Below are 14,279 nucleotides of genomic sequence, written 5' to 3'. Positions count from 1 at the left end.
ATTTGTTCTTTGACTAAAAAGTTTTGAAGAATCATATTGTTTTATTTCCAATTAATTTTTTTTATTTACCTCTCCATGTATACTTACTAATTATTATTTTCATTGCATTGTGATCTGAGAAGGTTGCAATCATTATTTCTGCTCTTTTGCACTTGTTTGCCAAGTTTTTATGCCCTAATACATGGTCAATATTTGTGAATGTACCATGTGCTGCTTAAAAGAAGGTGTATTCCTTTTGTCCCTATTTATTTTTCTCTATATATCTAATAACTAATTTTTCTAAGATTTCATTCGCTTCTCTTACCTCTTTCTTATTTATTTTTTGGTTTCATTTATCTAGTTCAGATAGAGGAAGATTCAGGTCTTTCACTAGTATAGCTTTTCTATCTATTTTATCCTTGAGCTCCACTAGTTTCTTCTTTAGAAATTTGGATGGTATGCCATTTGGAACATACATGTTGAGTACTGATATTTCCTCATTGTCTATACTGCCTTTTATTAGGATGTAATTATCTTCCCTATCTCTTTTAACTAGATTTATTTTTACTTTGGCTTTGTTAGATATCGTGATTGTGTCTCCTATCTTCTTTTCATCAATTGATGCCCAATAGATTTGGCTCCATCCTCTTACTTTCACCTATGCATATCTACCTTCCTTATGTGTGTTTCTTGTAGACAGCATATGGTAGGGTTTTTTATTCTTATCCACTCTGCTATTCACTTGCCCTTTATGGGTGAGTTCATTCCATTCACATTTGGAGTTATGATTACCAGCTGTGTATTTCCCAGCATTTTGATTTCTACTCCTACTCCTGCATTTTCTTCTTTCACTATTTCCTTCTACACCAATGTTTGTTTTTAATCAGTCCCCCTAGTTCCCACCCTTATTTTATTTCCCTTTCTACCCCCTCCCTTCTTATTCCCCCCTTATTTTCTTTGCAGTCTTTTTAAAACTACCCCCCTATACTCTCACTCCCCTATACTGCTTCCCTCCCCACCAATCCATTTGTTACCCTTCTACTCCCCTATAGGGCGTGAATCTATTTTCTGACCCAATTGATTGGATTGTTCTTCCCTCTTTGGGTCAATTTCAATGCATGTAAGAGTTGAGTATTTCTATCGCCAACTTCTTTACCCTTCCAGTGTATTGATTTTCTCCCTGCTCCCACCATGAGCTTCTTTGTGACACAAAAATTTACCCACTTTTGTTTCTTTTCCCATTTCTTTTATTATTAACCTCTTTTTAGCTCTAGTTTTATATATATATGCATATGTATATGTATTTATGCATACATATATCTATATACCTATTTATGTCTTATTATTTCATCCTATTGAGTTTGACACTTTTCCCTCTAAGTGAATTCTTCTAGTTGCCCAGGTGATAACAACAGTTTTTAAGAGTTACCAATGACTTCTTTTCTTGTAGGGATACATATCATTTTAACTTATTGAGTCTCTTTAAAAAAAAAAGGTGTTTTTTATTGTTGTTTTATTTTGTTTTTCTTTTTTCCCTCTTTTTAAATTACCTTTTGATGATTCTTTTGAGTTGTGTGCTTGGACATCAAATGTTCTGTTCAGGTTTGGTCTTTTCTTTATAAATTCTTGGAATTCTTCTATTTTTTAAAATGACCATACTTTCCCCTGTAAGAATATAGCCAGTTTTGCTGGGTAGTTGATTCTTTGTTGTAGACCTAGTTCCCTTGCCGGAGGTCCTTCAGTGTAGATGCAGCCAGATCTTGTGTTATCCTCACTGTCGTTCCATGGTATCCGAATGACTTCTTCTTGGCAGCTTGTAATACCTTTTCTTTGGTCTGATAGTTCTTGAATTTGGCTATAATATTCCTGGGTGTTGTCATTTGGGGATTAAGTAAAGCAGGTGATCTGTGGATTCTTTCAATCTCCACTTTTCCCTCTTGTTATAAAATATCAGGGCAGTTTTCTTGAATAATTTCCTGTAGTATTTTGTCATGGTCTTCTGGTAGGCCAATGATTATTAAATTGTCTCTCCTCAAACAATTTTCTAAATCTTCTGTTTTGTGAATGAGATGCTTCATATTTTCCTCAAAATTTTCATTCTTTTCGTTTTGTTTTATAGTGTCCTGCTGCCTTGTGAGGTAACTTAATTCTGGTTGGTGTATTCTGGTTCTTAAAGACTGGATTTCATCCCTGGCTTTTTGGTCATCCATCTCCTTCTGGTTTGATTTTCTTTGGAGGTCATCTTTCATTCTCTTTACCTCATCTCTCCTCTTTTTTGCATCATTTTCCATCTTCTTTGCCTCATTTTTCATTTCCTTTGCCTCATTTTCAAGCTGGTTGATTTTGAGTTGCAAGACACTATTTTCTGTTTATAGATGACTTATCTTAGTTTTTAAGTTCTTTTCCCAATTGTCTTCAGCCTCTCTTAATTGTGTTTTGAATTGCATTTTGAGTTCTTTCAAAGCATGTATCCAATTTGCTGGGATTTCTGATTTATTGTTTAATGATCCCTCCTTCTTTGTTCCATTTGCTCTTTGTTTTTTTGCCTGTGTAGAACCTGTCTTTTGTAATTTCTTTCTTCTTTTTCTGTTGTTTGCTCATATTTAACTGTTATTTGCTCCCCATATTAGTCTGTGCTCTTGCTCCTCTCATTTTTTTGGTTTTGGGGTTTTTTGTCAGTCTCCCCTCTTGGAACTTTGACAGAAGATCTCTCCGTGCAGTCTGGGGGAGAGGGGTGTTGGAGTTTGAGCTTTCCTGTCCTCTGGATGCTTTTGATTAGATTAAAGTCCAACAGTCTATGGGTGAGGGGTGTTGGAGCTTGGCCTTCCCTGACCTCTGAAGAGTTTTGATGGAATTAAGTTCAGCTGGGTTGGGCTGGATGTGCTCTGAGGCCAAAATATCCTGGGAGGCTAGAGCAATATGGAGGATCTCTGCCTCTGTGACCAGGCTGCCTGCTTTGCGCTCCCTCTCCAGCTCCTTTTCCACTGCCCGTGTTTGATTCTCTGAGTGTGGCACAGCCCTGCCTGTAAGGTACACCTTCTGGACAAGCTCCTTTGCCCGCCCCAAAGTTACCACTACCTCTGGAGGCTTAGCACTCTGGGTGGTGGTGGTGGTGGTGGGGGGTGGTCCTGGGGCCTTCCTTCTGCCTTCTCCTTTAACCCAAGTGTTCTCAAATTCTGGCTTTTGCGGGGCATACCTTTTAGATTGAGTCCAGCAGGATGGTTCCTTGACTCTGTCTTTTTGTTAAGTTTGATTTTCAGTCTCCTAGGAGCATTTAGTTTGTAATTGGTAAGGAAAAGTATTTAGATGTCTGAACTTTTGCTGCTTCTACGCTGCCATCTTGACTCTGCCTCCCCCTGATGACCACACTCTTAAATAATCCAGTCCAACCCTTTTATAATTAGTCCCACTTCCCCCTCACACTCCACAGTCTCTGGATATGCTTTTTTCAAGCAACATTCTGAAAATTAGTTTGCTTTTTCAAGTATTTTGCCACCAGAAATAGGTATGCTTTCCCATTAAATGAGATATTTATAATCTTCCATCCTACTTTCCTTCCTTCTATTTTTTTCTCAGTTTCTTAAGAGTGTGGTCAATAAGAATAAGTTTCCCTGAATCTAATCTCCCCTTATTGACCTGACCAAACTGAATTCCTGAAATTCTGAAATTCTAAATCAGATCCCTGGACAAGTAGTGACTGAGTAACACACCAAGACAACTAATTTTGAAAGACTCAAACACGGTATTATCCTCTTTTTCTTATTTTACTAACTTCTTAACTGTAAGGGTAGGCCTCAAAATCCATGGGGAGACAATAACCTTGCCCTGGGGACAGTATATTCTCTCCATTCCATTTCTCTACCTAATCATCTAAATTAAGGATTTAAGAGGCTTAATTCAATAAATGGACCCCCATTTTTTAAACCTTTTTGTGTCCTGAACCCTTCTGGTGATACAGTGATTCAATGAAGACTTTGACATCTTCTCACATTAATATTTTATAATAATTGAACAAACTGCTAAGTTTCAGTTAAAGATTTTATGTGTGTGTGTAATCCCCCCCTCCCCCTGCCAACATCCAGACAACTTGACATCTACTCATTATTTCAGGACCACAGGTTAAGATCATTAGAATCAGAACTTTGAGAGAAAACCCTAAATTTGAATCTGGAATATGAGTCTGAAGAACAGATGGAGTGTACATGCCCTAGGTAGCTGTTCTTTGTTCTAAGCAGAGTGATACCAGAGTTGAAGATCTCTTGTTATGGAGATGAAAGGTTCCATAGCCAAGAGTCTGAAGAAATAAGATAGAACCTGATGGGAGGACTTTTTTTTTATACAGGTCAAGACTTCTGACTTTTCTGACAGAGCTCAAAAGGTTCTAAACTAAAGCAACACATTGATACCTGTTTTTCCTCAAGGAAATGAAAATCACAGCTTTTCAATGAGAAAATAGCTATAGGGCAGCAGCAGAGAATGCAAGTCCAACTGAGTAGTATTTAGTAGATTAATATATTGGGGAGACTATCAAAGAGAGGCAGCAGTAAAGACTATAAGACCAGTTGGGAACCAGACTGGCAGAGGAAAACTAGTGATATCACACATCAACGGACCTATCTGTGGAGCTGTGAATTGCCCTTCTATGCATGTTCCTTCGCTTTAAGTGTCCTTTATATGTGTTTTTCCTGTGTGAGCTTTGGACACATATATCTCTTGTCTGTACCCACTTTTTCCATTGATATATGCATATGGGCAACAGGTTTTGTTTTTACTTTTCTTATTATGTCATTACATTAAGTGCCTTCATTTTTTAAAAAAGGAACTGGGTCCTCTGTCTGACTATTACAGTCACTTTGGTTGGGCCTTGTGAGCTATGGTTTTATGATTTAAGGGCCCACAGAGTACTTTGAACCCAAGGCAACAGTCCTCCAGGGATACACCCAGCAAATTGGTGGGGGCATTGTGAATTTTAAAACTATTCCACCCTAATCAGACTGTACTTTTGAAGAACTGAGTTAGCTATTTCCTGATCAATAACAATAGAGATACTTGGACAAACAGAATCAGGTTTTGGGAACTCTACATTTCTCCACCCTCCTTAGTTTAAAAAGAATAGGAAAGTCTGCACCAAACTCAAGGATTAAGTATCTGAGAAAAATGGCCTTCAACAGACATGTGCAGAAAAAGTGGACAGACCCTATGATTAGTACAGATGAGATTCAGGAAAGTGACGTAAAACCATCTTTATAAGGCACATCACTGGCTCTCTTCACCCTCTTTCCCTGGAGAGGCGACTCTGGGTGGCAGTGTACTAGGCCTTCCAACATCTTGGAGTGGTGGCACTTATTTGTCTGGGTTTGGCAGTGAGTTTGCCTTTGAGCTGATTCAGGTTCAGGCATCTTGGCTGAGCCTTTTGGAGGTCAGGCTAATTCCTTCCTCCTTCACACTCAAAATCTTACTTTCTAGATCTCCTATTCTTCCCGCCCGGTACTAGCCCTTTCCTTCTTCCTTCTTCTTAATCTCCCCTTCACTGTGTCAGTTAAATCACCATAGAATTTCCAGCTGACTTGGGTATTTTATTATTTGGGATTTTCCCTGGCAACCAAATTAAATTTAGATTTTTAAATCACAACGCTAAAATTATCTTTACAGTATGTGCCATCAAGCTTTACATCTACACCAACAAGAAGAAATTATGGAACCTCTAACATAATGAAATAATAGTTTACTCATACTTTAAGTAGTATTTTTCTCTGGGTGTCAGACACATGTGTGAGTATAGGCACATACATGGTTCTTTCAAGATTTCTCAAGATCTGAGTCAAAGAAACCAGAATTATAGAATTCAGAAAAGACCATATGTGGTAGTGATGTCAAACTGCAGGTTGTACTTCAGTTGTGGCCAAGCCTTCTACATCCCCTCAACCTTGCAGTCTTGGAGATAAATAATGATGATAAAAGGGAGCCTGGATCCCTGAATAAGTATTTCTGGTAATAAAACTGCTTAGGGAATAATATATGATTTTTATTTTTAATAATTAGAGACCTGAGAACAAAGGAAACCATGACTTGAAGAATGAACAAATTATGGAAGTATAAAATAAAATAATGTATATGAAACATTTTGTAAAACTAAGTGCTCTATATTAATAATTATCATTATTATTAACAAAAATAGAACTTTGAACACCATAATTGTATCAGATGTAAATATAGCTTTTGGACCTCATTTTTACTAATTAACAGGCAAGAAATACACAGTAGCAACTTACTAACTAGTTCTCAGTTTTCTTGTATTATGTTACATTATCAAATCATTTAGAAATTTAACAAACCTGTTGATGTAATTCATCTTCTGTTGGAGGCTTAGTTTCTGGAATGGGTGTGTGGGTTGGGCTGTGGCTTCGAATATCATTTTGTAATCCATAGACTGACTAGATTTAAACCAAAACAGGAAATACATTAGTCCTCAGAGAAAATTCATATATTCAGTCTTTCTTTGAACTCTAGCTTTATGCCATCTCTTTAGTTGGGTTTTCTGTCTTCTAAATTATATTTCATATCAAAATTTCTAGGGCAAATATCTTATGTTGAAAAATTGAACTCTTCATTTCTGAATTGTTAAGATCTGATTATAGATAGTGAACATGAAGAACACAATAATAGATTTTTTTAGTGAGGGTAGGAGTATGTAGGAGGTGAGGAGAATATTAAAGATAAAGCTCAGTAACAATTTACTAAGTATAAATTTCAGGGAATAGAAATGGAAATAGAAGAGAAAACACAATAAAGAAGTTTAGGGCAGAGCATGATCCAAACTTTAAACAGAGATTAGAGTACAGTGTCAAAGAGCCTAGTTAACGAGGAGACCTGGATATTCTAATTATTATATGATTAAAGAATTAGAATTTGATAGGATCTTAGATGTCATCTCATCTAACCCCATCATTCACACAAAAGGAGACTGATACCCAAGGACATTTAAATGATTGCCCAAGGTAATATAGGTTTTAAATGTTAAAATCATTGAAGAAACTCAGGTCCAACCATCATCATCGTGTTCCTGCAGAACCAATGTTCTTTTCACTGTTCCATGTCTTTCTAAGGCAGAATTCAGTTTTTGGCTATGTTTACATGGTTCTTTTCAAGCATGTCCTTGACTTCAGTTTTCACCACATGTAATTTAGTGCTACAGAGGGTAGCAAGCTGGTCTTGAAGTCAGGTGGGTCTCAGACACTTTCTTGCTTTGTTACCTGAGGCAAGACACCTAATCATTGTTAGCCTCAGTTTCCTTGATTATAGAATATCAGCTCTAACTTTTAGGGTTGTTGTGAGAACTACTATATTTGAAAATTAAGGCATATTAAGAGACAATAGTCTGAGAATGATTGGCTTATTTGTCAGGCTAGAAGAAATCAGTAAATTAATTCAATGACTTTTATTGATCTTTTGATCAGAAGGAAGAGCTCATCAGCCTTAATATAGTTTTTGGAGAGTACAGTTTGGTGGGTAAGGAAGACAATACTATCAGTTAGTTAATCAGAATCAAATAATATATTCACACAAAGCACTTAGCACAGTGCCTGGTTCTTAGTAGGTGTTCTATAAAAAGTTATTCTCTCCCCAGTCCTCTAAAACTACAAAGTTTGGGAATTATCAGACAAAGATTTAATGGAATGCGTAATATGGTAGCAGGCTTTAAGCACCATTCTGTTGCACTTCAAATGCCTAAAGGTGAACTGCTGTTATTTAAAGACCAGAGTTCATATTCAAGTAATTCCTTAGTACTTTTAAGATGTGTGTTCATAGTATATCTGGTTCTATTTTTATGGGCATTTACTTTGTCTTTTTTTTTTTAAACCCTTACCTTCCGTCTTGGAGTCAATACTGTGTATTGGCTCCAAGGCAGAAGAGTGGTAAGGGCTAGGCAATGGGGGTCAAGTGACTTGCCCAGGGTCACACAGCTGGGAAGTGTCTGAGGCCATATTTGAACCCAGGACCTCCCGTCTCTAGGCCTGACTCTCAATCCACTGAGCCACTCACCTGTCCCCTTTACTTTGTCTTTTGAACTGAAAGTAATGATGCCTGGCTGTTATAAGTTAATGTGTATTTTAAAAATTTGTACCCTGGAGACTTAATTTTCCAACATTCTTTGCTCTTCCTGTGGTTCCCTTGTCTTGCATCCCTTTGTTGCACCCTGGAGTTGTTTGTTTATAAATTTGCTGAAAACCATGCTGTGGGACATTTTGTTTTGGCTCAAATGTGGCAGTTTATTGGGTCTCTGGCTCTTTGCTCTGCTCACTCAGCTGAAGGAACCCCTCTTTCCTTTCTCACTTTGTTGTTATTAAATCCTATAAATTTAAATACTTGGAGTATTCATTCATTTTTGTCTTACATATTTGGCAAGTAGAAGGGACTTCAGAACTTTTAAGTGAGTAGAGAAATTGGGTTTCTTCTCTTGCCATGGGTTCCCCTCTCCCCTCCCCCTTGGAAACTCTCTTCAGAGTTTTCCTGGGCTTGCTGCCTACCCCCACCCACCACAAAAGCTGGGAAGCTATGGCTTCCATACGGTTGCCTGACTACTCCCTCCCATGGCTGAGGCACTGAGTCTCCTGCTCTCTGGGTCATATCTCCATGGAGGAGGTAACTATATATTTCCCCTAGTTGACTGTCCAGCACTACAGCATCCTGCTTTTGTCTGTAGCCAACCCCTCTTCTCACCCAAATGGGTTTTCAAGCCTAAGCACTTTTCAGCAACAGTGAAGCAGCAAATCCATATGGCCCATCCCTGGGCACAGCCAATTCACATTGTCCAACCCTGATTCAGGTCTTAGGTTGAGGCTCTGTACAGTCCCACACCCTGTGCTCCTGGCCTCTGCTACATCCAGCCCCACCTCTAGGTGGTAGCTTCCAGCCACAGTAGTTGTTTAAACCTCCAGTTCCCTCCTCCAACTGCTGCTCAACTCCATCCCTAGACTTAGCATGCACAGGGGTGTCTCCTGTGACAAACTTTGCACCCTAAAACTCTTTGCCTCCAAGCAAATTGTTTTTTTTGTTTTGTTTTGTTTTGTCATTTAGCTAAAGCTGAGAAGACAAGATGTTGCAAACTATACTTGAAATTTTAAAAGAAACGCTTTTGTCCCCAGTGGTTTTTATACAATTGGAAAACCTTAGGGGTTCAGACTGACTCTTTCTTATATTTTCTTTTCATTGGCATTAACATTAAACAACAAAAGGCTAGCCTGCTTGAAATGCAGACCTTAATGGAGACCCTAATGCAGATCTGATTGGATAATTTAGAAAAATCCTTGCCAGATTTCAAGATGTAAAGGGAATATCTCTCACCACCTATACCTCAGAGGGAGGATCCTTCCCCACCCATACCTCAGGCGGAATTTCTCCTCTCTTACTCATACAGCTCCTAGCCACCCTGTCATCCCTTCCCCTTATCCCACTGCCCTGCCATCTCTTGCCCCTTGTCTCAACACCCAGTCCTGCCCATCCCTGGACCCAGCTGCTCCTCCTCCCCTTATTCCACTTATTAATATGCCACTTCTGTGCAAAAAGGAATCACACAATGATGAATTGTAGGAATTAGAAACAAGGAATTCAGAATAATAACTTCAAGAATAATAACACCTTTAGAAATCCTAACACTTATGGCAATAATACTCCTCATCCAGATCCAAATCAGTCAAATGATAACTCACACCAAAATATCCAACAACAATATATCCAAAGTGAAGCTCAACTATGCTATATTCAGGGTAAGACTGCCCCTCAGCCTAAAGGAGTCCAAGAAATCCCTAAAACACATCAAATACCCAAAGATCTTTATAAAGGTGTGCAGAATGGTCAGAGCACTGAAATCAGAGGGTTCAGCCTTTGATTTACCAGACTATGATGTCTTAATGCCAGAAATTGAAAAGGAATATTTCCCTTCCAACAAAATATTGCAAGTATATACAAGAGATTGAAAAGATTCTCTTAGAAAGTTAAGCTCTGACTACTAAGCATAATGAAATATACGAATAACTATTAATTTGGATCATTATTAAAGTTGCAAAAGGACCTTAAAATGTCTTACAGTATATGGAGCCTTACAACAAATACAATCTCTGCATTTTTAAAACAGATACTACATTGTGATTGATATAAACCTTTTGAAGGGAAAATTTGTGGCTCCATATTTAAAGTGTTTATGTTGGTTAATCTATAAGATTGATCCCATGTCAAGAGGATGCCTTCCACTGATGATGACTAATTGTATTGCTCCTATTGTATTGGAAGAATTGTTTGCTTTGAGATATAATTCTGTTTTTTTAAGTACATATATTTATGTTGCTCATAATTTGCATTTTTAACTCTTGTATTTTTGCTACTGGATGTGTATTTTGTTCCACTGTTTTTATTTGTACCATCCTATATTTGACCCCAAGCAAATAATTTTGTAAAACTCTATGAACTAATTGGAGAGAAAGCTTGTATTGATAATTTGAAAGACCTATATTGTGAATTTTGAAAATTTGGTACTTTCTTTGAACATATCTTTACACATTTGCTTATTGTTTTATAAACCTATTACTTTATTTTGAGAAAAATCATTTGCATACACACTGTGGATCATGGATAAGTTAAGAAGGAAGTGGATATCAATTCTTGGGTAAGAAACCTTTATATTCCACCTCTCCTTGAGTGACACTGATTATAATATAAATATTTTTGATTATCACTGATCATAAGATATATTTTTTATTTTTAAAATATTTTGCCATTGTTTTTCCATGCGTGTGGTACTTAGTTTTCTGAAGCACATGTCACCAATACTACTAGAAAAAATTTTTTGATATTACAATATTTTAGGTTTAGAAGGTCCATTATCCCTGACTATAACTGCCTGCCCAACAGCCTTAGACTGTTGAAACTGCCACTATTAAGGGTCTTTGCTTTGTGAATGTGTCTGATTCAAGGAAAAGTTATCAAAGAAGGAGCGCAGATTTCACCTACACAGTGTTGAGAAAGCATGGACTTAAGCTAAATAGAGCCAAAAGAACACAGAGGTCAAAAAGAAGCCAATTCAAGTAGGATTGATGAAATTCTGTACCAATGTGGTTCTTGACATATGTTAATATGCAGGACTCCTTGTACCACACTCCTTGTGAAATATTTTTTCTCAAGTATCTAACAATTGGCTGTTTTGGCTCCTATATCCCTGAGAGAAGACTAAAGATCAGACCAAAGAATAAAAGTCTAGTCCTTTTTCATCTTTCATGCTGAGTGGGTTTACTGTGGTTCTGGCTGCTAAATGGGTAAGTGCCTGATGTTGGACATGGATTGCTTTGATCAGGACATGATTCAGGGACCTGTTGTGATTTTGTTTTTCCTTATTTAGATTTTTTTTCATTTGGAATTTTTGTGATGTTTTTGGTATTTTTATTTGGCAATGATTCATATGCCTCATACCTCAGACATGTGTCCTTTTGTGATTTCTATGTTTCTTTATATACTCCTCAGGGGGGAATGTGTTGTGATGAAAAGTTTGTTATTTTAAAGTAATTTAAAAGGTAAGAAACTTGTTGCCTCCCGGAATCCAGAGATAGAACTCTTTGCACAGGATGCCATGGAGATACCCGCAGAGACCACATGCTACTCCAGGACATCTTGAGCAAACTGTATATATAAGATTGAACTTTGGGGGGGTTGAATACATTTTTTATATGTACTTTTTGTTGTGCCAAAGCAGACTGCCCATGATTGATTTTGTTTCTTTCTCTCTTTTGTTTCCTTTTGTCCCTAGATTATTGTAATTTCCCCTTGGAAACTGCAATATTGTATGTATCTTTTGTTAAAGTTATAAGTTTGGTTATGTTTTCAGGATCCATTGAGGTGACTAGTCTCCCAACAGATCCCAGGGAAGAATGTGTGTTTTAAAAATCTGTACTCCAGGGACTTCATTTCCCAGCATTTTTTACTCTTCCCAGGATTCCCTCGTGTTATGCTCTGGCATGGGTTTGTTTATAAATTTGCTAAAACCCACTATGCAGGCCTTTTTTGCTTTGGCTTGAGTGTGACAGGCTGCTGGGTCTGTGGCTCTTTGCTCTGCTCCCTTGGCTGAAGGAACCCCTTTTCTCTCTCAATTTGTTGTTATTAAATCCTATAAATATAAGTACTTGGAGTTTTCATTCATTTTTAGTCTTACACTAGCAATAAAGTTTTAAAAGAATATAAAAATCATAAAACTTTAGAGGAATCAATAGATAACAATTAAGTGCATGACAAAAGAATAAAAGGATAGCATATAGAACTAGAGAGTCTGATTCATTATTCCAGATCCATTCTAGACAAATCAATCCTTCTGGGATCTTCAGATGGCTGAACTGAATCACCAAACCTTACCCTGGACCTCAGTAGATGTCATCTAAATTGACTATGAGTCATTTTTCCATTATTTCACAAACCCTCTGAACTCTGAAAGGACAATTGATAATGTATAAAGCTTAGACTCTCTTGTTGCTACCCAGCTCAAGCCATTTGTCAGATTAATGATTCTACCATCATTTTCCTTTCAAATGAAAGACTTTCTTTTAGGCTGTCATGTCCTAGGACATAAGTTTTTATTTCCATGACAAATAAAAAGGCTAGATGACTTCAGATTTTTACTTTTGTTTGGACTTTTAATATTTAAAAAAAATTAGGAGATACTTACCAATAAGTCTCTTTATACAGGACAAAAAATGAGAAACACAAAAACTCAAACAAAGGATTATATTCAAACTTTCAAATATGCCTAAGGACAAGGTTGGTGACAGCTTTGATAAAATACTGGATTTAAAGTAGTGAAAACCAGAATTCTATAGAAAATTACACTCTGTAGATGAAGAAAATTTTAGCTCCAAAATTTTATAATGGGGATTTAATGCATGTATGGGCGTCATCAGCTCATTCAATGATAACTCCATATGGAGATCTTTGGGAAGAAGATGACTTCTCTTTCCATGATGAAAGTTTTGAAAAAAATGATAACTGTCCACATAGAGGATTCTAAGGAACTGCTTCCGGGAGAATTGCAATGATGTATAAAGGAAGGGTTTTGGAGGGAATGAAGTATGTATAGACTTTCTGTAATTATTTCCAGTTAAAGACGTGATAAAGAAAGGACTAAAGACTGGTTGCACTGTGATTCACAGAACCTATTGGTCTCAGCCTTCCCCTCTTGGCCCCAGGACTCTTGGGAGTAGGGCCCAAGACCTGAGTTCAAAAGTTCCAGAGGGGTTCTTGCCACCTCAGCATTCCTGAGTTTGGATTTGCAAGCCAATGGATTATTGATGTATTAAGGCACAAAAAGATTGGAGCCTTCAGGGTCCATGTTTCATAGACAGAGCAGCTTTGATGACCTGAGGAGCCAGGAGTAACCTTTTGGAGTGTTTTTCCGGAGCCTGGTCCAGGCATAACTCATTTGGTGGTGATGCAACATTCATATGTGAACTTCATGGGAATAATGTACATGGGAACAATACTATATATAGGAACTAAATAAAATTGTGAGCTTAATCATACCATGCTCTCCCCAAAAAGATCAAAATGGCATAAGGGAGATTAGGGGTGGTATAGGAGTATTAGAGTAAATGTTTGTACCTTTATTTTTACTATAATATTTGAAGAAAGTATTCTTTTGTAAAAAGGTATTTTATCTGGATTGATAAAATGAATCTTAAACACTATTAAGAGTTGGTGGGGGCTTGAGCTTATAGTACAAAGAGAAAAAGAGACCATTTATCAACCTCTCAGTGTATCCTGAAATCCTTAAGGGGGAGACATAGCCAGTATGGATCTAACAGAATGGGGTCACCAGAGCGGAGTGTAAAAGAGAATCACAGTTTTAAATGTCATTTTTGTGTTAAGGACAATTATATTTTGCAATGAGATAATGATGACCTTAAAAAAAAAAAAACCTCTTATCTTCCATGTTAGAATGAATGCTGTGTTTTGGTTTGAAGGTTGAAGAGCAGTAAGGGCTAGACATGAAGAGTTAAGTGACTTGCCCAGGGTCACACAGCTAGGAAGTGTCTGTTGGGTACAGATTTGAACTGAAGACCTGCCATCTCCAGACCTAGCCCTCAGTTCACTGTGCCATCTAACTACTCTCTTAGAATGGACTTTTATAATTATCAACTTGATGCATAGAAAATACTGCTGGATTTGGAATGACAATATCTAGATTCTAACTGTGGCCCATTCTCTTATTACTTTCATGACTTTGGGCATGTCACTTCCCCATTCAAGATCTCTGATTATTTATC

General features: G+C 37.3%; 1 protein-coding gene across 4 annotated transcripts in view; it reads right to left on the bottom strand.

Moving 5' to 3' along the window:
* RGS7 (regulator of G protein signaling 7) overlaps window positions 1-14,279 on the bottom strand; it is a 742,720-nt gene that overhangs the window by 58,914 nt on the left and 669,527 nt on the right. For all 4 annotated transcript variants that reach the window (XM_007481562.3, XM_007481561.3, XM_007481558.3 and 1 more), the window contains exon 11: window positions 6,315-6,413. In XM_007481562.3, coding sequence (XP_007481624.1) covers window positions 6,315-6,413 — 99 coding nt within the window. The remainder of the gene's footprint in view (window positions 1-6,314; window positions 6,414-14,279) is intronic.

The sequence above is a fragment of the Monodelphis domestica genome, chromosome 2, assembly GCF_027887165.1.
Source record: "Monodelphis domestica isolate mMonDom1 chromosome 2, mMonDom1.pri, whole genome shotgun sequence".
Classification (NCBI taxonomy): Eukaryota; Metazoa; Chordata; class Mammalia; order Didelphimorphia; family Didelphidae; genus Monodelphis; species Monodelphis domestica.
This window is presented reverse-complemented; position numbering and strand designations above follow the sequence as displayed.